This window comes from Tetrao urogallus (assembly GCF_951394365.1).
Source record: "Tetrao urogallus genome assembly, chromosome: 24".
In the NCBI taxonomy this organism is placed as follows: Eukaryota; Metazoa; Chordata; class Aves; order Galliformes; family Phasianidae; genus Tetrao; species Tetrao urogallus.
In genome coordinates, this window is record NC_136837.1 from 1,885,163 (window position 1) to 1,907,597 (window position 22,435).

At 47.6% G+C, this 22,435-nt stretch overlaps 1 protein-coding gene across 1 annotated transcript; it reads right to left on the reverse strand.

The window, feature by feature from the left end:
* Positions 1–6,022: 6,022 nt before the first annotated feature.
* LRIG2 (leucine rich repeats and immunoglobulin like domains 2) lies at positions 6,023–21,648 on the reverse strand (the record flags this gene model as incomplete). The annotated part of the gene is made up of 18 exons (XM_079546341.1): positions 6,023–6,252; positions 6,872–7,153; positions 7,699–7,848; positions 8,334–8,783; positions 9,194–9,475; positions 10,797–11,117; positions 12,154–12,317; positions 13,031–13,099; positions 13,228–13,299; positions 14,072–14,152; positions 16,986–17,129; positions 17,374–17,517; positions 18,005–18,148; positions 18,249–18,392; positions 18,736–18,870; positions 19,295–19,369; positions 19,897–19,968; positions 21,428–21,648. The coding sequence occupies 18 exons, from the start codon at positions 21,646–21,648 to the stop codon at positions 6,023–6,025; spliced, it is 3,180 nt and encodes a 1,059-aa protein (XP_079402467.1).
* Positions 21,649–22,435: the final 787 nt, after the last annotated feature.

The following is a 22,435-nucleotide window of genomic DNA, read 5'->3' on the forward strand; positions in this document are numbered from 1 at the left end:
CCACAGACACGAAATACAGCCAGGACCTATGGAAAAACACAGTGAGGAGAACTCACAGAGAGACCCCAGGGCAGCCATGTGGCTGTGAGTGTGACACACTGCACATGGCACAGAGCGCAGCCCAGGAACCACGCCGGGCCCCGGCATGGGTGGGCAGCACTGCAGGCAGGCTGGAGAAGGCAGAAGGGCAGACAGAGCCTCCCAAAGGGCACACAGAGCTTTGGTGCAAGTCCCTGCCTGCCCATAAACACTTACGGATCAATCAGCACGAAGCCTGTGCAGTGCAGATCGATTGCTTCTTGTGGGGAGAAAATGAGATAAGTGGTGGTGATCATCATGCTCCATTTCCCTGCAGAGAGGAACCCGGGATGGACCTGCGCCCAGCTGCAGGGACAACAGGGGATAACGAGAAGCCGTGGGTTTGCCAGCGCTCTGCCAACACTGAATCCCAGCGCAGCTCCTCCTGCCACTGCTCCCTGCAGCACAGCAGGATGGGAAGCAGGGAACTGCCCTGTGCTGTGCCCAGCCCCTGGGGCAGGAGCTTCCTTAACACCCACACTGACCTCCTGACCGGAGGAAGGCAGAGCTGTGCTGGGAGCACTGCAGGGCCAGGATGGGAGCTGCTGCATTGCTAAGTGCAGAGGGAGAGCAAGCAAGGGATGGGATCTTCCACGAAAACTCGGTTGTTAGCAAAGCCCAAGGGTAGATGCAATTGTTTTCTGGTTTTCCCCTCCCTTTGATGACCCAGTTTTTGGTTGTTTTTTTTTCCTCTTTTTTTTTTTTTTTTCATCTCATCTCAACCAGGCTGCAGTGTTAATTTTTAAATATGCTTGGGTAACTGAGAGCATTAACTATTCATGATCTTATCTTCAATAGCTTCTGCTTCTCTGACACCGTGCCAGGGCTGGGATGTGCACGGTGAACCTGGGAGGGCTGAACTCACCAGGAGAGGTGATAGCTGGTTTTTCCTGCATGCCGTGTTGAGCTGATCCCAGCACAGGTGGGGTCCCACTGCTCCCTGCAGCCTCACAGCACCGATGCCTTCCTGCAATGACAGCGGGTTGAAAACAGGAGTGTGCAAAGAGCTGATCTCCGGGGGATGCTGCAGACACTGTGTGAATTCACAAACATCAGCATGCATCTCACAGCAGCTGGGCAGGCAGGCAGCTGTGCTCAGTGCCCAGTAAGAGCTGGGCAGCGAGGAACCCGGGTCAGGGGGCACGCAAAGCCCAGAGCCTCCATGCAGGGAAAGGGCAGCCCTTTAACTCCTGCTGAAAAAGCAAAGGAACACACATTTACATACAGCTTTGTGGTTGCTGCATGAAGGTCCTACAGAGGTGATGCTGCTCTGCCTGGGGGAGCAGTGCTGGCAGGCGCAGTGCATGCAGCACAGAGCTGTGCAGGGACCCAGGGCTGAGCCCCACCGAGCAGCTGCTGCCAAGGTAAAATGGAGAAAGCGTGCCAAACAGAGGGCAGGAACTGCCAAGGCGTTGGTCAGAACACAGAGTTACAGCGATAGGAACAGGGAAGGGTATCTGAAGGAGGGAAAAAAGTACTTACACCAGCTTGTAGGAGGCATGGCAGCTGGTGGGCAACGCTCTGAGGAAGGGCTGCACGGCGCCAGCATCACTTTGCTGCCACGTGTGCCAGCTGACTGAGCCAGGCTTAATGCCAGCTGTTCTTCACAGAATCACCGAACTGCAGGGGTTGGAAGGGACCTCCAGAGATCATCGAGTCCAACCCCCTGCCAAAGCAGTTCCCTACAGCAGGTCGCACAGGTCGGCATCCAGGCAGGTCTGGAACATCTCCAGAGAAGGAGACTCCACCACCTCCCTGGCAGCCTGTTCCAGTGCTCCGTCACCTCACTGTAAAGAAGTTCTTGCGCATGTTTGTGCAGAACTTCCTATGCTGCAGTTTCCAGCCATTTCCCCTTGTCCTGTCTCCACTCACCACTGAAAACAGTCCGGCCTCGCCATTCTGCCCCCCACACCTTAGATATTTATAGACCTGGATCAGGTCCCCTCTCAGTCTTCTCTTCTCAAGGCTGAACAGACCCAGTTCACTCAGCCTTTCCTCATAGCAGAGATGCTCCAGGCCCTTCACCATCTTTGTGGCCCTCCACTGGACTCTTTCCAAGAGATCCTTGTCTGTTTTGTACTGGGGAGCCCAGAACTGGACGCAGTGCTCCAGATGAGGCCTCACCAGGGCAGAGTAGAGGGGGAGGATCACCTCCCTCGACCTGCTGGCCACGCTCTTTTTAATGCACCCCAGGATGCCATTGGCCTTTTTGGCTACAAGGGCACACTGCTGGCTCATGGCCAACCTGTCATCCACCAGGACACCCAGGTCCCTTTCCGCAGAGCTCCCCTCCAGCAGCTCATCCCCCAACCTGTACTGGTGCATGCAATTATTCCTCCCCAGATGCAAGACTCTACACTTGCTTTTGTTAAACCTCATCCGGTTTTTTTCTGCCCAGCTCTCCAGCCTATCCAGGTCTTGCTGAATGGCAGCACAGCCTTCAGGCGTGTCAGCCAATCCTCCCAACTTCGTATCATCAGCAAACTTGCTGAGGGTGGCCATTATCCCCTCATCAAGGTCATTGATGAAGATGTTGAACAAGACCGGACCCAGCACAGACCCCTGAGGAACACCGCTGGTTACAGGCCTCCAACCGGACTCTGCACCACCAACAACGACCCTCTGTGCTCTGCCAGTCAGCCAGTTCTCAACCCACCTCACTGTCCACTCATCTATCCCACACTTCCTCAGCTTTGTTATAAGGATGTCGTGGGGGACAGTATCAAATGCCTTGCTGGCATTTGGTGGCTTCCCACCATTACAGCAAAGGACTGATGTAACATCCACAGTAAAAAGATCAGAATCCCACCTGAAACTGACTTATGAAGTTGACTTTTATTTTCCTCCCTATAAAAATTAAATATCATTCAATAACAATACATTATTTAATCTGCAAACTAATGAAAATTACAATGGATACTCAGTGTACATAGCATTTTATTGAAGGTATGTTACAATAGACAAACATATATTACACATCCTATACAAAATATACATTCTTACGTGAGGAAAAAAAAAATAGTAGGAAATAGCAACAGGGAAGCAGAGCAGCTTTGATCACACAGCCCCCCATTCCCTACCATGAATACTTTGGCATTGATTGAAGAAACTGTTTACTGAAATCAGAACGGCCACTGCACTGCCTGCACGTCACGGAGGAAAGGAAGAAACCCCTGATCTTCATGTGCAGGCCTTCCTTCACCTACCTGCAAGCTTCAGCTATTCACAACCAGCTTATGGACTTCACAGAGATTGCATTGCTGCAAGGATTCAAGCGTCCTAATTCACAATGGCAGCTTTTATGGGTGAATTATTCTAGAAATCAGAGCAGCTTTAACTCCTAAATGCATTTCAGAGCTCAGGCTTCAGCTTGTTCTGGTGCAGGCAGCACGATGCTAAAGCTTTGCTCCTGGCTAACCACATCCTGCCAACCTCGTGTGAATGTGGTCGTGCTGCAGAGCTGTGCATTAAGAGCACTCCAGCTCTGGGTGCCCCTCGTGCACACCAACATCAACACTTAAACCAAGCGAGCTGAGACCTGTGTTAGCTTAACCCAAAGAGGAATGGAAGGAAAACTTCAACATGTCCCAAAGGATGATGGCAGACCAAGCAGCAGCAGTAGGGATGCTGCTTTCCTGCTCATGCTGAGCAGAGCTCTGCCACATCAGCCTGTGTGAATAGCTGCAGCCAGCAGTCCAACAGGAAGCTCTGTGCTGCTGCTGCAGTTTTATGACCTGACCTTTCTCATTTGAATTTAAACTGACAGCTCCTGCAACAGAAACAAGTTGGGATAGAACATAACCACAACGTCTTCAATGCTGTCTGGAAGGGAAAAGCCTGGAGAAAACCAAACCAGAAAGAAACAAACACACAATTCTTGGTATGTTATGTGTAAGTCCTTACAATAGTTGAGAGGTCAGAGGCCGAGTTTAACACACCTCCTTCCCCACTTCATACAAAGGTCAAAGACAATGAGGTCCTCTTCCTACTGAAGCTGCTGGCTACCAAGGCAACTGCCATTGCTTTCAAAACAAAGGTAAGAGCCCTCAATAACATTTGCTCATTTACATACATCTACTATTCAGGCCCAAAGAGACGTGGGAAAATATTTTTCCCCAGCATTTCCTGGCTCTTTCACTTAACCATTCCCCAGTCTCCAAAGTTTTCAGCTGTGATTTTGCATCAGAGCCCTCAGTCACACGCTCTGTGCAGGAATGGAGCAGTGGGAATCCTGACCTACAGCTTGGGCTGCCCCAGGAAGGTTTGGTCTTTCTAGCCATACCACACAGCTGCTCTCACTCGGTCTGTAGCCCATGGCTCGGAAAAAGCAGAGCAGAGACAAAAAACCCCGAGCTCTTCAGGCACTGAAGCACCCCAAGCTCTGAGCGCAACGTTCTGCTCAAAGCCCATCGCTGATGGGACGTCACACAAAACACAAAGATGTGTTTTCCCAGAAGAACAACTCAGAACAAGTCTTTGTAATGCTCTTCCTCCTCAGTTTGTCACACACACTCCACTGCAACCTGCGAAGCTTCTGCACTTCTTCTATTTGTCCCAGCAAGGGCTGCGTTTTCAATAGTGGTTCTCCTGCTGTTTAACAGCTCACCTGTCAAATGCTTCACATCTTGACCACACTGTGGCCTACAGAACCTTTATAGGGTTTAACAGAGCAAGAATCCCGTTGCTCTTTTATGAAAGAAAAGGCCCACGTGCTTCCTGGCAGCGCAGAGGAAACAGAAAAATCCATTCTGGATTTCGTGGAGCATTCATCACGTGCTTTTCCAACTCACCCCATGCCTTTCATCAGGGCACTCCTTTCAGAAGTTCGTTTAGCTGTCAGCTATGGAAGATGCACACGTGCCTCCCTGCAACATGCACAACACAAAGGCTTTGTAAAGACAGAAGTTCAGACAAACTTCTGAACCAAACCACTCAGAGGTCCCATCTTAGAGCTGTTTTAGCAGATGAAAACTGTTTTGTGTACCATACTTGTTTGTTACTACAGAAACTCCTGAGAAGCTGGATAGCACTGGAGGCTGGAGCAGGCTAGCTGTTAATGCAGGGCCTGCTGGGCTTTAGGCTCTACTGGAAAAGACAGGCTGCCTAGTATAGAAATTAAGGACTCACCACAGGAATGGGTCAGACCTGGAATTCTGCTAACGAAATGCATCAGCCTGCAGGCAGGTCAGCCAAGCTCAATGCACACAGAGATGCATGCAGCAATGAAATTCATCAGTATCACAGTTTCACTACGTACCTGTTGTAAATTCACTTCTTTCCAAAACAAAGTCATCTTTATCCCTTCAGAACCGAGCTTTCAATCCCACAAAACAAATTACGGCTTGCTATGCAGCTGTCAAGACCAACAGTATAATACATACTTTGGCATAATAAAAAATATATTTACATTACAGCCAAGGCATTTATATGCTTAGTGTGTACAAAATATTTATAAATGCAACTTTATTTACAACTAGACTTTGTTTTTTCATAGGGAAAAACAGCCCCAAAGTGAGACTGGTAACAAACGCCTGCCAACAGACCGAGGAACAAAAAGCTGGCCAAAAGTTTTATGCTTACAATTACTGGGGAATTCCATGAGGAGGCCTTGAACATTTGTTTTCAAGCAGACAATGTGGTGTGAAATAGCTATGCATTCTTGAGAGATTTTCAAAGCATGCACCAACACAAAGGCTGTTCCCAACATCAGAAGATCCATGTTGTAACGCCAGTCACTGATCACTGCGGGTTCCGTCCCACCTTGCAGCACACACGAATCCAAGCAAAAAGGGCAGTGCCACCTCCTGCCAGGGGGTCTGCCTCAGCTCAGGCAGCCTGGAATTGCAGACACACGTTTAAAGCATCTTTGGCCTAGAGTTTAGTCCTGAGGTAGAAATACAAGTCAGCTGATAGGGATTTGCTTCCAAGGCTCCATTCCCGTGCCTTACGTGGTTTCGCTGTAGTCGCGAATGTTCCGTGTCCTATTAAAATCAAAGTTATGCTCACGTAACCTGTGCAGGGCTCTGGGTGAAGCAGCCTGCTCCCTCTCACTGTCAAGGATTCCCTCAGTTCGAAGAGGTCGCGGGGCCTCACGAGCCGATTGCTGCTGCAGAAAGTGCGAGTGGGAGAGCGCCAGGTCTTTGTTTACCACCCATAAGGGAAGCTGGAAGGGTTCTGAAAAAGAAACAGCAGGAGATGAACAGAGTGGGTTCATGGTAAGCAAACACAAGGCTTAGGTTTTTCTGAGTCGTGTTGTTTAGCAAGAACCTCCTCCTGAGGCTGCTCTCTCTGTTTCTGAGGGCACCCTTTGCTGGATGCCCTCTCATTTCAGCAGTATTTGGTACAGTAACACAAAAATAACAAACAGTTCCAGTGTGAATTTTTACAAAGGCGACCTGGAAAAAAGTCCACAAGAAAATCAATCAATTCACAAAAATAATTCTTTTGGAGCTAGCTGAAACTCAGCCCAGCTCACACAGGATGGCTCTGTGTTTCCTATGTGATGTTTTAAATCTGGGCCAACAGACGTGGAAGGGATCCCATCCCACAAGCTGTAAGAGGTGGACTGCACACCAAGAAACACAGCTTTTGTAACATCGTCCTCTTCAACTCTTGCACATTGCATGCAAACTGAGGGCTGGTTCTGCTAACAAGCAGTGCATCAGCAGATGAACTACTCCACACACTATGCAGTCTGTAGAATTAGCAGTGAATCAACAGTGGAAGGCAGCACAAGGAAGGTCAGCAATATCAGAAAATACAAAATTATTCAGAGGGAAAAGGACACGCTCACCATTAATCTGCTGGGAAGAGATTTTCTTCTCACTTATTCTGTCGTGACTGGTAAGGAAGACAGACATGTCTCTGTCTCCAAAAGCATTATCAAGAGCACTGGTCTCATGCTGGGTGTGTGCTGAGTATGTTTCCTTGGGCATCTGCACCATGAGATTAGGGAGAGTTGGATCCAGGGTGTCCTCCTCTGTGATGTAGGTGTAGGGACAGTACTCCCGTGTCCTGGAGTAGATGTTTGCATTGTCGTAACAGTCTGAGCAGATCACCAGTGGTGCTGTGCCACCTGAGCAATGGAAGGAAATGAAATGCTCTCAAGAGGACAAGAACACCTGATTTCCATCGACTTTCATGGCTTAATGTGATCCTTGACTTTCGAGATGCCAAAGGAAAGGAGCAGCACAAAACTCCACTGAAAGAGGAGCTCTAATGGCAATGCAGCCTTGCTGGGCAAATCACAAACCCTGAATCAAGAAGCCTCTGGAGGCAACTGCTCTACTCTGGGACTTGAAGGTAGGCAGTTGTGACATCTATATGCAAAAGCACTCAGAGCAGATGTGAGCCCAGATATTGCTGGACCAAAGATTACCTGCATGGAACGCAGCAGCTTTGATCGGAGAATGTAAATACTGAAAGAAAAACAGGAGATGCTTCAAACTCAAAACATTCAATGGATGCTTTATGATCAACCTCAATTCTTCTCTAAGGAAAGTCACCTTTGATGTTAACATGCAGCACTGCCCTACGTTGTGCAACACTGCTGCCAGCTACGAGGACTACAGCCCTGGCACCCTGCTGAATGCAAGCAGTACACGTGAGGACGTTGCTTACCATCTGTGCTTTTGTGCACGTAGCTGCTGGCTGGAGGCATGAGCTGCTGATGGCTTCCTGCCTCGGAGTTACTGTATCCTTCCTGAGGCTCTGACAGCGTTCCTTGGGAGGATAAATAACTGGGAATGTCAGCAGGTAGGTTCATCTCCTCTGCAAGGCAGAATTCACACTGATGTTGTGAAGAGCTCAGTGCCACATTAACAAAACTGCACACAGAATTTCAGAATTCAGCGGAGGGTGAGGAGGCACCTTAAGGGCACTGTTACCTTTAAGTCATTGATGACAACTCCATATAGCTAGTTCAGAACTAACAGGGCTCCAACACACACTATTTCAGGTCCTAAAGACCTTAATTTAATTCAAACATCCATTTCCAAACCTTCTGTACTTTCCTTCAGCGTAGAACAAATTCAGTGTGTAAGAAATAAAATAGCTCTGCTGATATCTAATAAATAAACAAATCATTCTATGCTTGCCTCTTCACCTGGAAGGTGAATCTGAGGTGAATCCCTTAAGAGATTTCAGAAGGAAATCTTTAAACCTTTCATCCTATTCAGCCGTAACAAAACCAGAAATTTCACCTTTTGTGTTTTGGATTGGAAACGTGACTGAAGCACGGTGCTGTGGTACCCTACCTGTATTAGTGATGCTGTAATCTTCACTCTTCCTTCTCATGTGGTAAATCACAATAACCCACACCAGGGAAGTTCCCACAACGCAGCAAACCACGACGATGATCACAACGCCTACTGTCGTCCAACCATCTTCCTCGTGGACGATGCCATTTTGGGACGAGTCGCAGTTGGGGGAAGCCAACACATTGAGGTAAATGTGCCCACGCTCAGTGCCCAGCGTGTTGGACATAATGCAGGTGTACTTTCCAGCATCCTCCAGCCCAGCGTCCACGATGATGAGGAGCTGATTGGCAGCAGCGAAAAAATGCCTCTCTGTGACAGCCAAAGGTCCATCATCTTTAGTCCAGTTGAGGCGAGGGGCAGGGCTGCCACCAGCTATGCACTGCAGGACTGCAGTTTCACCTCTGGTCACTGTTCTGTCTTCCAAGGGTCTAATAAAGGAAGGAGTTTCTGTGGCAGTGGAGAAAACAAACAGAACAACTGTAAGATGGCTTCACGGTGCAACCCCACTGCGTATCCCATGATATAAAAGTCCAGCCTTACAACCTGAATGCAAACTTTTGCAATGAAGCATAGGATTCAGTATTCAAGCACCCCCAACCCCTGCCAAGCAGTTACAGATGTTCTTCCAGAGGCAGAAGATTTAAATTTCAAGCTTGGTGGACAGGGAGGTTTGTGGTGCAACTACAGGGGCAAAAAACAGTCTTCTCTTTTTCCTTATTATAGAATACCAACTTCAGCCTGAGGTAGAAGAAACTATTTTCTTCATATTTTAACTTCTTTCTGTAGGAGTTAAGCCTGCTACTTACAGTTAAGTCATGCAAATTCAGTTAAATGATCCATGCCAGCACGTCTCTTACCTAACACAGTCAGTGTAGCATTTGCTGACAAACCCCCAGCAGCGTTTTGTGCCATACAGCTATAGATGCCCATGTCTTCTATTTTCACATTTGCAATAAAGAACACGTCGTCCTCAGGCATGACGTGCATTCTCCTCTCTCGTGCAGCAGGGAAGTCTGTGCCACCATCTTTCTGCCAGGAGATCTGAGGGGTGGGGTGGCCCTCTGCAGCACACTCCAGTCGGGCCATCGCCCCAGTGCGGATTGTGAGATCCATGGGGGTCTTCAGGAAGGAAGGCAGCTCTGGATCAAGAGAGACATTAAAAGCTTTGCTATTTTCAGCAGCAGGGGAAAAAAAGGAAAGAGAAAGAAAAAGCAGCAAAAGCGCTGCAGCGCAGAATAGCTGAAAATAAACAAATCTGCAATGCACCTTTACTTCTTCCTGTTCAAAGGAGAGCCTTCTGAAGAACTGCACTAACTTTCTGTGGTCGTTTCTAAAAGCCTAGCCTTCAAATTTAAGTACAGTACCTCAATATGGTATCTGTGGTGTTTATTTAAGATCTGTAGGACATTTCATGGGGAAAAGACAGGCTGAAGGAGCTGGGCCAGTGTGGAGGAGAGAAGGCTGCAGGGAGACCTCATTGTGGCCTTCTGGTATTTACAGGGACATTATGAACAGAAAGGAAATCAACTTTTTAGACTGGAAGGACAAAGAAGAATAGTTTTAAACTAAAAGAGGGGGAGATTTTCACTGACAGTGTGGTGAGGGGCTGTGACAGGTTGCCAGAGGCTGTGGATGCCCCATCCCTGGAGGCATTCGAGGCCAGGATGGATGGAGGCCTGAGCAACTGAGTGAGTACTTGATCCAGCTCTTGGCAATCCTGCCTGTGGCAGGGATTTGGAACTTGATCCCTGAGGTTCCTTCCAATCCAAGCCATTCTCTCTTCCTTGGTAACAGGGAAGGTGAACTTCCACTTCCAAAGTTGAAGTCTGCATTATCTGTTCTATGGAACCAAAAGAAAGAGCATGTGCACCTCTGCTCTCCAACATAACAGGGAACAGTGGTTTGCTAGCTGATGCGAATGCTGTCTTCCCAACACCCTTCCCTGAAGTCAAAATAATAGGAACCCTTCATTTTGGCTTAAAAAAAATATAGATAGATAGATAGATAGATAGATAGATAGATAGATAACAAAGAAACTCATGAAATGATTTTTCAGAGTTTGTTTCCAGTACCACAAGTAATTTTTTTTTGTTGAATCTTCTCTAGGGCAAGGTGCTTAGTTAATGAAGGGACAGCAGAGGGAGCTTTTAGTTAAGAGACTTTACTTCCACTCAGACAGATCAACAGCTAACTGAGCTAAAGTCTCCCATGCTTTCATACCTGCCCCTTTCCAGAAGTGAACAGAAAGCCTTCCACTAACAACATTACTTCTTTCCTGCTTTATGAAAAGGTATTTGATAAATCTAAGTTCCAGCAAGACATCACTGCTACTTTGGGCCTGCTCTAATTGGGAACTCAGGAATCCTAATAGATGTTATAAATCAAAAAAGAAAGGGTCAGAATCAGACCTGCTCCACTTTTAACCTCAGATGTTTCTTCTACGTTACCATTATCACTTACCATTAACAGTCAGCTTGGCTTTGTCAGAATAGTTGGAGCCAAAGTGATTGGTGACGATGCACTGATATTTTCCTTCATCGGTGAAATTCACATTGAAAAGGTGGAGGACAGTGGTGTACTCAACAATCTCACCATTCTGCTGCTGATACCTGGCAAAATTCTCAACCTCTGCATCATACAGCACTTCGCTGTCCTTACGCCACGCAGTGGACATGGGTGAATCGCTGCTGCTCACAGCGGTGCAGGTCAGAGTCACGTTCATGCCACGCAGAGCAATCGTGGTCTCAGGATGCACTCGTATCTGTGGCTTAGGGAAATTATCTGGAAATGAAAGCAGCAAGATTAGCTACTCTCCTCTTCCACGTGCAATTAATATTGCAAGAAAACTCATTCGAAAGACACAGTAAGCAGAATGAAAGCTGCAGGAACAGATGTCCTGCTTGGGAGGCACGTATTTAGTTGCTTTTATTTAGAAATCAAGCTGTGAAAGAGGATTAGAACCGCAGGTAGGAGTGCAGAAGAAGCAGAGGACAATCAGTGCAGAATCACGGACTCGAGCAGCCCTTTCCTTTCCACAGCCTTCTGGAACTCGCCCTGTTTAGATTGCATGCTCAGCTGAAGAGCTGGGTTTGCTCACGAGGAGCCGATTTATTTTCAGGCAGTTTAATATCCTGAAAAGCCTTTAAGTTACACAAACACAAAGCACTGCAAGAAGTTTACATGATCTCAGTTGAACAGTTATTTTGACACCTCTTATTACAGCAGAGACAGCCTCACAGGCACACAGCACTCAACGTTGGTAACATCAGAATGGAGAAGCAGATGTTTGTGCCTACATGGTGATTATTGTATCCTTTACCACCAAAACAATTAAAGAATTATGTATGCAAAAGCAACACTTGTTAGACTACTGGATAACAGCAGAGCAGACTATTTCCAGCTCTGCCGCAGACTTCACACACGACTGTGGGCAGTCTCTCAGTTTTCCATTTCACAGTTTGGTTACAGAAATAAATGGGCTCATGTCTGAAACTGTGGCAGCACAGAGACCAGATAAACGTTACAGATTCTGAGCATCAGAAATTACGTCAGAGCATTAACTGTCCTAGCCTTGCTGGTATGGAGAGGAGCAAACAAGAAAGAGCCAAACACCTCTTGTAAAGCAAAAGGCATTCACACACAGGAGAAACGGAAACACAATCAGTTTTTAAACAGTAATCTGAATGAAAAACAAAGCAGTCTCACAGAATGACACAGACCAAGCACCTCCAGCGGTGCTGCAGCCTGGTTTCAGGAAGACACCTGCACAGATCTGCATTACTACATTTTGATGTCCATAGGAATTAAAAATACAAACCGCAGACGAAGTCATCGGGCTCCACGCTGAACAGGCTTTGCCCTGCCAGCCACTCAGGGTGAGCACAGCTGACGTTCACAGCCTGCTGGAAGTGACTGTCAGCGAGCCACTGTGGCAGCCACTTCAGCTGGCAATCACAGAGCAAGCTGCTGGTGTTCAAAACCCTGCAGAAGGAAGGCAAAACGCAATGTGATCAAAGGTCACACATTTCACCCAGAAGAACAATTTTAAAGCATATACTTCCAGAAGTTGTAAGATTTACAGCATTCTTTTATGCTCACACGTAAGTGTGCTTCTCCTCACCTTCCTCAGACAAGCAGACCTTGCAGACTAACAGTCCATATGGCCAATGCTAACCAGATAGCAGTTTTAAAACAGATTACATGATATTCAGAGACTTTATCTCATAGAGACAACTGTGTTACACTGGGATTAGTCTTGGGTGCAAAGGTCACTTCATGTCATCATACTTCACGTGTCTGAAGATGACAAGAAGCTCTATAGCAGCTTAAGCATCCATTGAGCATCTAAAATCTTCTGCCTAGCTGTGAATTTTAAGGTCTTTCCCTAGCCTGAAAAAGGAGATGACAAAATGTATGTTTTGATAACCTCCCCCTGCCCCAAAAATCCTGGTGAACAATTTATTCATAAATACAGATCAGCAATTCTGATTATAACTCAGGAAACGGAGGTGCAGATTTTGTCATGCCCTAAATCAAGCTTAGTGTAGTGCCAGGGACTTTGAGCAGGTAAGTTACAAGAACTTTAACTCTTCTGTTATGGGAGTGGGATGTACATCAGTCAGTTCCACAACGGCTGATGGATTCTTTACAAAAGGAAGAATTGTAAGAACTGTAAAGAACTGTCATAGACTTACAGCTCCTTCAGTTGAGCCTGGGCAAATGCATTTTCTTGGATGGACATTACAGCGTTGTTGCTTAAATCTCTGCAAGGAACAACAACGGGTGGGAATGATTTCACACGCTACCTTCAGTTAAATCATTGTAAACTTGAGAGAGAATACAAAATTGAAAGCAATAAACAACTAGGAGCTCTACAGAGCAAAGTACTTACAGATGTTCAAGTCCTTCAAGACCAGAGAATGCTTTCTTCGTAATTGATTTAATCTGATTTCCTTGTAAGATTCTGCAACACAAGTACCAGGCCCAGAAAGCAGTCAATCTCAAGGCGAGCTCATAAGTAAGACTCAAAGTTCCCTAAGATGTTTAACAAAGGTTTTCTTCATTCTAGGAGAGTTTAAGCTCAAAAAAGTAGTATTCAATCATTTAATTTTCTTAAGGATAGTATTTTTCTTTTCTATCTTTGAGATGGGCCAGAAGAAAATTAAACCAGCAGAAGGGAACAGTTCTTGGGAAGGAGCAACAAGCTCCTAATCTGCCACAGCCACATCAGCTCCTGAGGCTGCACACTTATGCTGTTTGCCACAAGCAGTGTTTGCAGTTCCACAGAATGCTTTCTTTTCCTACAAAGCACACAGCACTGAACAGAGTGCCAAAGTACTGAAAAGCTGATAATTGAATGCTGTTTCATATTTGCTCAACAATACTTTTTTTTCCCCCCTTCCTTCAGAGAAATAGCAAGTTTTTCCCCAAACTAAGGCACAAAGAGTGACAGTCACCACACAGCACGAGTGAGCTGTTCAGTAACAGCTGCATTCAAATGCCTTCTTCGTGCCAAATGACTTCTTCAAACTGGTCCTGCAAAATGATCCAGCACTACACAGACTCAGTGGTCACAAACACGGAACCCAAATCTACACTGAGTTGTCCTAGCATAGAAGGGGAAACTCAGCTGCCAACCAGAAAGGCTTTCTGCCATTCACAATTACTCTATATTTTGCATTTTCCCTCTTTTGTTTGCTTCTGAAGCACTGTCACTGATGTTTTGTAATACATACAGTTTATCCAGCCTGCTGAGTCCCACAAATGCTTCATTCGCATCCTCTATGGCCCAGGAGATCTCGTTGTTCCCCAAGTCCCTGCAGGAGCAGAAAAATCTTCTTACAAACCTTGCAACATCATCACGACCACTGCTAGTGCTTAGCTATGGAAGAAAACTGACTGTTATATTACTGCCTGGGAAAGGTGTTCAGGGTCAGGACTGGAACAGACCCCCCAGGAAAGTGGTCACAGCACCAGGCCTGCTGGAGGTCAAGCAGCGTTTGGAAAACGCTCTTAAGACACACGTTGGAATTTCTAGGCAGCCCTGTGTGCAGCCTGGAGTCAGACGTGATGACTCCCATGGGTTCCCTCCAGCCTGGGGTGTTCTATGATTCTATGGGACAGGAAAGATTCTATGGTCACCTGGAAGGTCTCAGAACTTTCATAGAACTGTATTTATCAGAACATCCAACTTGAGAGACGCGAGGGAAAGCAGATTTGTTGGAGATCAGCGCCTCAGACAGAACCACAAATGAATTCTGAAGTGTGATTTCTTGATGTGGTATTTAAGGAAAGACCCAGCCTGACGAGCAGCACTCACGTGATGGACCATTCACCAGGAGCTGGGAGAGGCTCCTGCAGCAAGTTGGTTCATGCAAGCGAGTTAACCAACCCACTGCAGCATTAACCTCCCTGAGTAACAGGCTTAAAACAGCATTAGCATACTAAGAGATTACACACAGGTTATGGAGCAAGGCTGCCAGGCATAAAGTAGTAGATTTTCAGACTGAAGTTGATATTCTGCTCACAAATCTTGTTACAAGCTAATGGGATTTCTGTTCGATCTCTGCACAGCTCCTCTGCCCCTCACACAGAACAGTGTGGTCTAAGCAGTGAAAGCAATAGAGCAGAACAGGCTTGGAAGGATCAAATGCTTTTTAGAGAGAAGGTGAAATAAATTCAGAAATTTTCAGGCAGAATGGCATGGACTAAACAAAGAGTTTCTACTGATAAAGCCAAAACTTTGTGCCTTAAAACAACTGTGCACAGAAGAGTTTGCAGACAGAAGTGTTCAAAGGAAGATAAACAGATGAAAACCAGTTTATATTGCACCTTACCAGATATCACTACGTGCCTCAGCTCAATGGACCCTCCAAAGAAGTTGTGACACAGAATGCTAACCAGGCACACAGCTGTGTGCATCATCTCATGTAATGCTACTCTCCTTTTGCTAAGGGTGGAAAAAGGCAGCATCCATATTCCCTTGGGGGGGGGGGGGGGGGGGGGGTTGTAAACGTGTGGATTAATGCTCTGGAAGAGACCAGGATCAATCTCCAGGATGCTGCCAGGGGTATCACACTTTCTCACTTTGAATGACAGAAGCCTTGTCCTCAATAGCCTGCGTGAGGCATTTCTGCAATAAGTGGACTTTAAAGTTCAGGACAAAAATAACAGTGCTTGTGATTCCACCATTCGTGTACCCCAGGGACTCCAGTGCAGCCTTAGCAGTTGCTGATATTAAGATATTTTCCTCTTTGGAACGTGTTCAGTTTAATGTACTGGATACAGATATGATCTAATGAAAAAAACAACTACATGAGTAATATGCCAAACGCATTCCCAAGTTGCTAATTCTTATGATTTGAACTATTTTCTTGAATACTCTCCAGGTCTGCTTCAGAATTTTATATTCTGAGTGCCAGAGCAGCATCAGTGCCAAGTTACAGTATTAAAGAAGCAATTAATGTTTCGAAGTTCTGAAGTCTCAAACTTCAGGGCTGCTCCTCAGTACACCTTTAATCTCACTGTGCTCCTGGTACCTTGGCTTTACGTACAGATCTGAGTTTGTTCCTGGTCACTGAAGCGACCGTGCAGAACGGTGGCAGGGGCTGAACACACAAACACTTGTGCCAGTCTCAGCACTGAAACAAATCACATACAAGCAACAATGGAAGCAATCTGACAGCAGCACAGTATCTCTTGTTTGAAGTGTTTTCACACTCCACTACTTCAACTGCTCAGTAAAATGAGTGAGCAGCCCAAAAGAAAAGCCCCTCATTGTGTGAGTGGAGGAGTTTGCTCCTTCTGCTTGGTTGGGCACGAATGCTTGGAGCTGCTGTCCTGCAAATTCCAGCCTGAAGCAGACTGCACCCTTTCAGCTGTTCCTCGCCCCTGAGGAGCCCGGGAAAACCGACTAATTAATCTGCTCTTGTTCTTCTTTCATGCTACTCTAAATCTAAGAAATTAGTTCTAATTATTTCATTAAAAGGTTGCAGTAAGGTTAACAGAATATGACTGCTTACATAAATTTCTCTGCTAAGTTTGCTTATTTAAGCATTTATTTAATGAACTGACAGAGGGGTTATAAACTTTCACTCTTTTCTCAACTATCATTGTTCAGGATGATCGTAAGCGTTTGGATCTACTTGAGGTTTTTGGTTGTTTTTTTAATTAATACTTGGGTCCTGTCAGCAGTATTGAACGGCTTCAGCTGGTGACACAGGTCCTGGCAAAAGCAGAGCTGTGCCTCTGATGGAAAGGAGTAATCCTACAGCTCTCCTACATGCTGTGCTGTGACTCCTGCATGCACACAGCAGCCAGCAGGTTCCAACCCTAAGAACAACACCTGGAATAAAGAGAGGTCCAGGCTGGCATTTTGCAAGCTGACTGTCTGCACCTCCTCACACCTGGTATGGCATGCAACCGAGAGCTCAAGGTCATCAAGTCACTGCTCATTAGCACCACTAAAATGGTTGGTTTGTGTTAGCTATGCCGAGGTTCTGTCATCTCAGCACACCAAATGATGATCTGCCCTGTTGTATCTGAAGGCAGGACAGCAAAACACCGACCTCAGGCTTGCTGAGAGCAAAGCTCAGCACCTTCACTTCCAGAAAGTTTAAAATGAGGTTGTTAGAAATGCTCTGCACTCACAGGGTTCGAAGGTTTGTCAGACCTCTGAAGACACCATCAGCAATGTGACTGATCCGATTGTCTCCCAAGTTCAGTTTCTCCAGCAAACCAAGTCCCACGAAGGCAGATTCCCTGAGGCGAGTTAGCTGGTTGTACGACAGGTCTCTGGAAGCATTGAACAGCACTTCAGAAGCATGTGGAGGGGATTTATTGTGATGACACCATCAAACAATCAAGTACTGAATCTTAATTTCTAACAGAAGACTTATTAAAAAAAAAAACAAAGCTAAAATACACAAGCTTAGCAAAGGAGTCAAGTACTTCCTCCAGTAACTCACTGCATTTGTGCTATCCAATATGTTATTTGCAACATTACAAAATCCCCACTGAAAAGCAGCCCAGGGCTTACAGCTCAGCAAGTCTTTGGCAGAACTCCCATGCATCTGGGCTGATCTTGTTAATGGCATTCTGGCTGACGAAGAGTTGTTGCAGTGTCCGCAGCCCGTACAGCCAGCCCTTGTTTACTTCTGTCAAGTTATTATGTTCCAGTTCTCTAAGGAAAATAGAAGGAAAAACATTTGCCAGACAGATAATCAATGAAATATTTATTTCCCAAAGTTTACCAAGTAGATCTCAGAACAATTTACTGACACTAGGCCTTATAGAACCTGAAATGCATGATTATATTCATCTGATAGAAATCAAGAATGAACAAAAGTATATTAAAAAAACAATCATAATAGCAATGGCAACAGCAATCCAGCAGAACTGAAATTACAGTCTCTAAAACATTACTTTAAAAAAAAAAAACCAAACTTTTGCTAACTCTGCATGGCACAGAAAGGCAGCATCCCTCCACCTCTGGAGTGAACAGACACACCAACATGATGGGAAAATGCAGATCTATAAGCTCATACCCTGTGATGCTCGTCGTTGTTCCAGCACAGCCCTGGTGTCAGGGAAGCCAAAGAGGACATGATTCTGCCCCTCCACACACCCCAAAAGTCCTTAGGAGAAATTCTAGCACTAAGTATACTCACAATTCTTCTATACTATTGAGGCCAAAGAATGCTCCGTCCATGAGTCTGCTAATCCCATTGCGCTGCATCTTTAAGGATTTCAGGGACTCCAGGCCTTGGAATGTAAGACTTTCCACAATTTTAATCCGGTTCCTTTTCAGTTCCCTTATATAAAGAAGACAGCAAAATATTAAAGCACAATTGATCATCAAGAACACACATCACAATGAACACAAATGCATTGTGAGCTTTCAATACAACTTACAGAAACTGCACGTGAGGCAATTTGAAGATCTTTGGTGGAATCACACTGATCCTATTTCTGTTCAGCTTCAGCACTATGAGAGAGCTAGATAAATTATCGAGGCAGCCTGCTTCCAGGGTGCTGATTCTGTTGTTACTCAGATTCCTAAGGGAGAAGAGGGAAAAGAAACCTTTTAGAACACGGAGAACTCCATGAACAAAACCACAGGCCCACACTTCAGTTAGGCGAGGTTAAAACAACGTCAACAAGGATCTGCATCAAAGGAGCAGAAATGACTCCACGTCCCTGCTGGCTGATGTACCAGCACTCTGACAGCGCTGCTCTCCACACTATCTGAGAAAAAGCAAGTCAAACTGCTATGAACAGCATTTTATTTCAGGCACGTTTGTTCCTGCCAGCTCAAATCCCACATTAAGACAGAAATACACAGCAGGTGAGGTGTGTTCCTACTGCCAGGAACCCCGGGCACAGCAGAGCACATACTTACAGGTACTTCAGCTGCATCCGTGGAAAAGAAGCAGCTTTAATTTCTGATATAAGATTGGAACTCAGATCCAGGTTTTCCAATGAAAGGTAAACTTGGAGCTGCTCAGCGTTTATTTCTGGAATGGCATTGTGCACCCTGAAAAACACCAGCAAGAGATGAGTCCCAAAACATCCCATCTTCGTGCTGCACAGCTGAAACAGCTGTAGGATGCTGCACATCATCAGTGCACCTCCCAAACTGGAAACGCAGCACACGCTTCAGAACATTCCTTCTGAAAGCAATACTGGCAATCCAAGAGTTACGTGCTGCTCTGGCACATGAACAGATTCACATTCTGGGTCTGTAATCAGGCTGTTCCTTGTGGGAATTGTCATTCCAAGACCCAATCCCTCCCCTTCAAAGCTGCCTGCTGTACCTGACTGCACGTTGTTGGTAATTCAGGGTGACTCGGTTGTCTCACTGATTCCTACTTCTCCAAAGAGTGCTCGCTATTCCCCAAAGCACTGCTACAGTTCCCCCATTTGCTGAACAAGGAAAAAGCAGCCGAGCTGTTACTTACAGTGAGAGCAGGGTGATATTGGAAGTCGTTTCTCCAAAATAGGGAATTTCACTCAGCTCATTGTAATTCATTTTCCTTAAAGCAAAAAACAACCTTTACTGACACTAAGAGGAGAAAACCCCTCCCACATACATGCACAGAAAATGCAATCACCAAACATTCAGCAATTTCATCTTACTAACATCAGCAGACAAAGCAGACTGCATAAATACCAACAATTGGAAGAACTTCACAGTGAGGCCCATCAGCTTCCACCATTTTATTGGACTCCACCACTCCTCTTTAACTCATAATTTGCCAGAGTGAAAACAAATGGGAGCTGTTGGTAACAGGTGAACGGTTGGACTGGATGATTTTAGGTCTTTTCCAACCATGGTGATTCTATGATTCTATGAAATGTCTCGTTTCTTTTCACAAGTATCCTCTCATCTTTTATGAGAAAGTTTTCTTTTTATGAGATCAGTTTTACATAAAACACGCTGCCAGCAAAGCATCCATGTTAAATTAACTGGTATTGCATATTTCTGCAAGTCAGACCAGTTATCTCGGTATGCAGTATTAATTACAATTAGGCTGAGTTTATCATTGTGAAAAATGCTTACACTTCTTGCAGCGTGTGAGCAGACAAATCCATGCTCCAGTTGGATGACAAGATATGATTGTGACTTAAATCCCTGTAGAACAGAGAGAAAAGTTATTCTGGATGCAGGAATTAAGAAAAATCGTGCATTTTATGCAACCTAAAAGCTGTAAGCCGTGTTTCTGATGCTCTTTCACTAAAGGAGGGAGATGCTGTGATGGTTAACTGAGATGATGCTGTTAACAAGCTTTTCATGTAGTCTTCTTAGGAGAAATTTTGTATCTGGTTCGTACTTGGAGAAGCACTGACGTATCTCCACCTGATTACTGCTGTCCTGGTGAAGCACACAGTGAAAAGCACAGCATGACCTACAAACTGACAGCTAAGGCTGCTGCTCCTTCCAGAACCAAACAGCATCCCTGGGAAAGCCAAAAACTGACAACACCCCACGGGGTGAGTTCTAAACGTTACAACACAGAGCAACATTCACCAAGTGCCTGATTCTCCATCACCCTCCAGTCATCCACACAGCACGTGTGATTTAGCAGGAAAAATGCACTAACAGCTGCCTGCTTTCATCAGGACAACGCACTCCAAAGGTTCTTTCCTAGCAGCAAGGAAAACCAAAGCACACAGCCAGCATCACTGCAGGTCTGGCAGTTATGAGAAAGGGAATGTTTCGGTCCTCAGCAATGGGTGAAATGAACAGCAATGGGTGAAATGAACAGCAATGGGTGAAATGAACAGCAATGGGGGGAAAATCCATCTGGGACTTTGTGATGTGAGAAAAAATGTGCTTTCATTCATTTTAAACAGCTTTTATGCATCACAGCTCGCTGAGATTCAGAACCACCACAACTGTCAGACGGAAAGAAAAATGTCACCCCCTCCCCCCCAATGTGCTCCACGTGCCAAAATCCTGAAAGCCACAACAGAGAACGCACTGAATGTTGTTTGCAGCAGATGTGGGATTGCATAACGCTGCTCAGAGCCAGCATGGCACCCAGCAGAACAGAACCACAGGATGGCCCGGGTTGGAAGGCACCTCAAAGATCACGAAGCTCCAACCCCCTGCCACATGCAGGGCCACCAACCTCCACATTTCATAGCAGCCCAGGCTGCCCAGGGCCCCATCCAACCTGGCCTTGAACACCTCCAGGGATGGACGGGGCATCACAGCCTCTCTGGGCAGCTGTTCCAGCACCTCACCACTCTCATAGCAAAGAATTTCTGCCTGACATCCAACCTCAATCTTCCCTCCCTGAACTTCAAACCATTTCCCCTTGTCCTGCTGTTATCTCCCCTTCCCAAGAGTTGATTCCCCTCCTGTTTGTAGGGGAACATCCAGCGCCGCCTGCCAGCACGATGCCCATCTTAGAGCCGCGGTGCTGTGCGGTCAGCACAGCTCAGCACAGCTCAGCCCCACGGCACCGCCGGGAGGCCGAGCGCGGCTCGCAGCACCCGCAGACCCGTTAGGCCCCGGCCGGGCCCCACCGCAGCCCTCCGCCCGCTAGGCCTCAGGCTCGGCCTCGCTCCGCCCCGCGCTCACTCACATCGCCGTGGTGCCGGCGGGCAACGGCGCGATCCTCCGCGGTCCGGCCCCGGGCGGCAGGCGCTGCCGGCTGCAGTCCAGCAGGCCGCGGCGGCACGAGCAGGGCGCGGCGCAGGGCTCGACGGCGGCCGCCCGCCCGCACGGCGCCGTCAGGAGGTGCAGCAGCAGCAACAGGGCCAGCGCCCCGCGGGCGGCCGCGCCGCCCGGCCCCGCTCCCCGCATCCCCGGCTCAGCGCGGCGCGGCCCGCACCGCCCGCCCGGCCCCGCGCCGCGCCACGCCCCCGCCGCGCCGCGTCATCACGTCGGCGTGCGGGCGGCAAGGGGCGGGGCTAAGGCGGGGAGCCGAGCGATGGGCGGGGCTCCAGATAGCCCCGCCCCGAACGGCTCACGCACCGCCCGGCACGTCGGCCCCGCATCCTGAGCACATCGGACCACGATCGCATTAAGCCACGCCCCTGCTCGAATCAGGCCCCGCCCCCTTTCCGCCGCGCGCCGTGCGGTTGCCGGTTGCGGTTCCCGGCCCCTTCCCGCCCCTCGTCCATCTCCTTCGGTCGGGCTTCTGCAGCCCAACGGAGCGCCTCAGCGAGACAAAGCCGAGGGCCCCGCGCGGGGCTCCGACGACGATTCCCACCGCAATTTGCGTGCGTGACAGCATCGCTACTGCAGCCACATTCGCACGCTAATAGCGGCCCGCCCCAGCGCCGCGCCGCTACCCCGCTCCGACCGCAGCCGTCGGGCTCGTTCTCCTCCCCGCCCCGCCCCGGCTGTACTTGCGGCGCGGCCGTGGGAGCGGCGCTTCCCCTCCGCCGGCTGCGGTCCCTGCGCCGGGCCGTGTTGGCCGCTGGGGGGCACGCGAGCCCCGAGGAGCCCCGCGGATCCGGCGGTATTTCGACCCGGCCGCCCCCGCGGGAGGTGCGAGCTGCCGCCCGGCCTACAGCGCAGAGCTGCCCGCTGGCACCGGGCTGGCGAGGAACGAGGCTCTCCTCCTCCTCTTCCTCCTCGCACATGG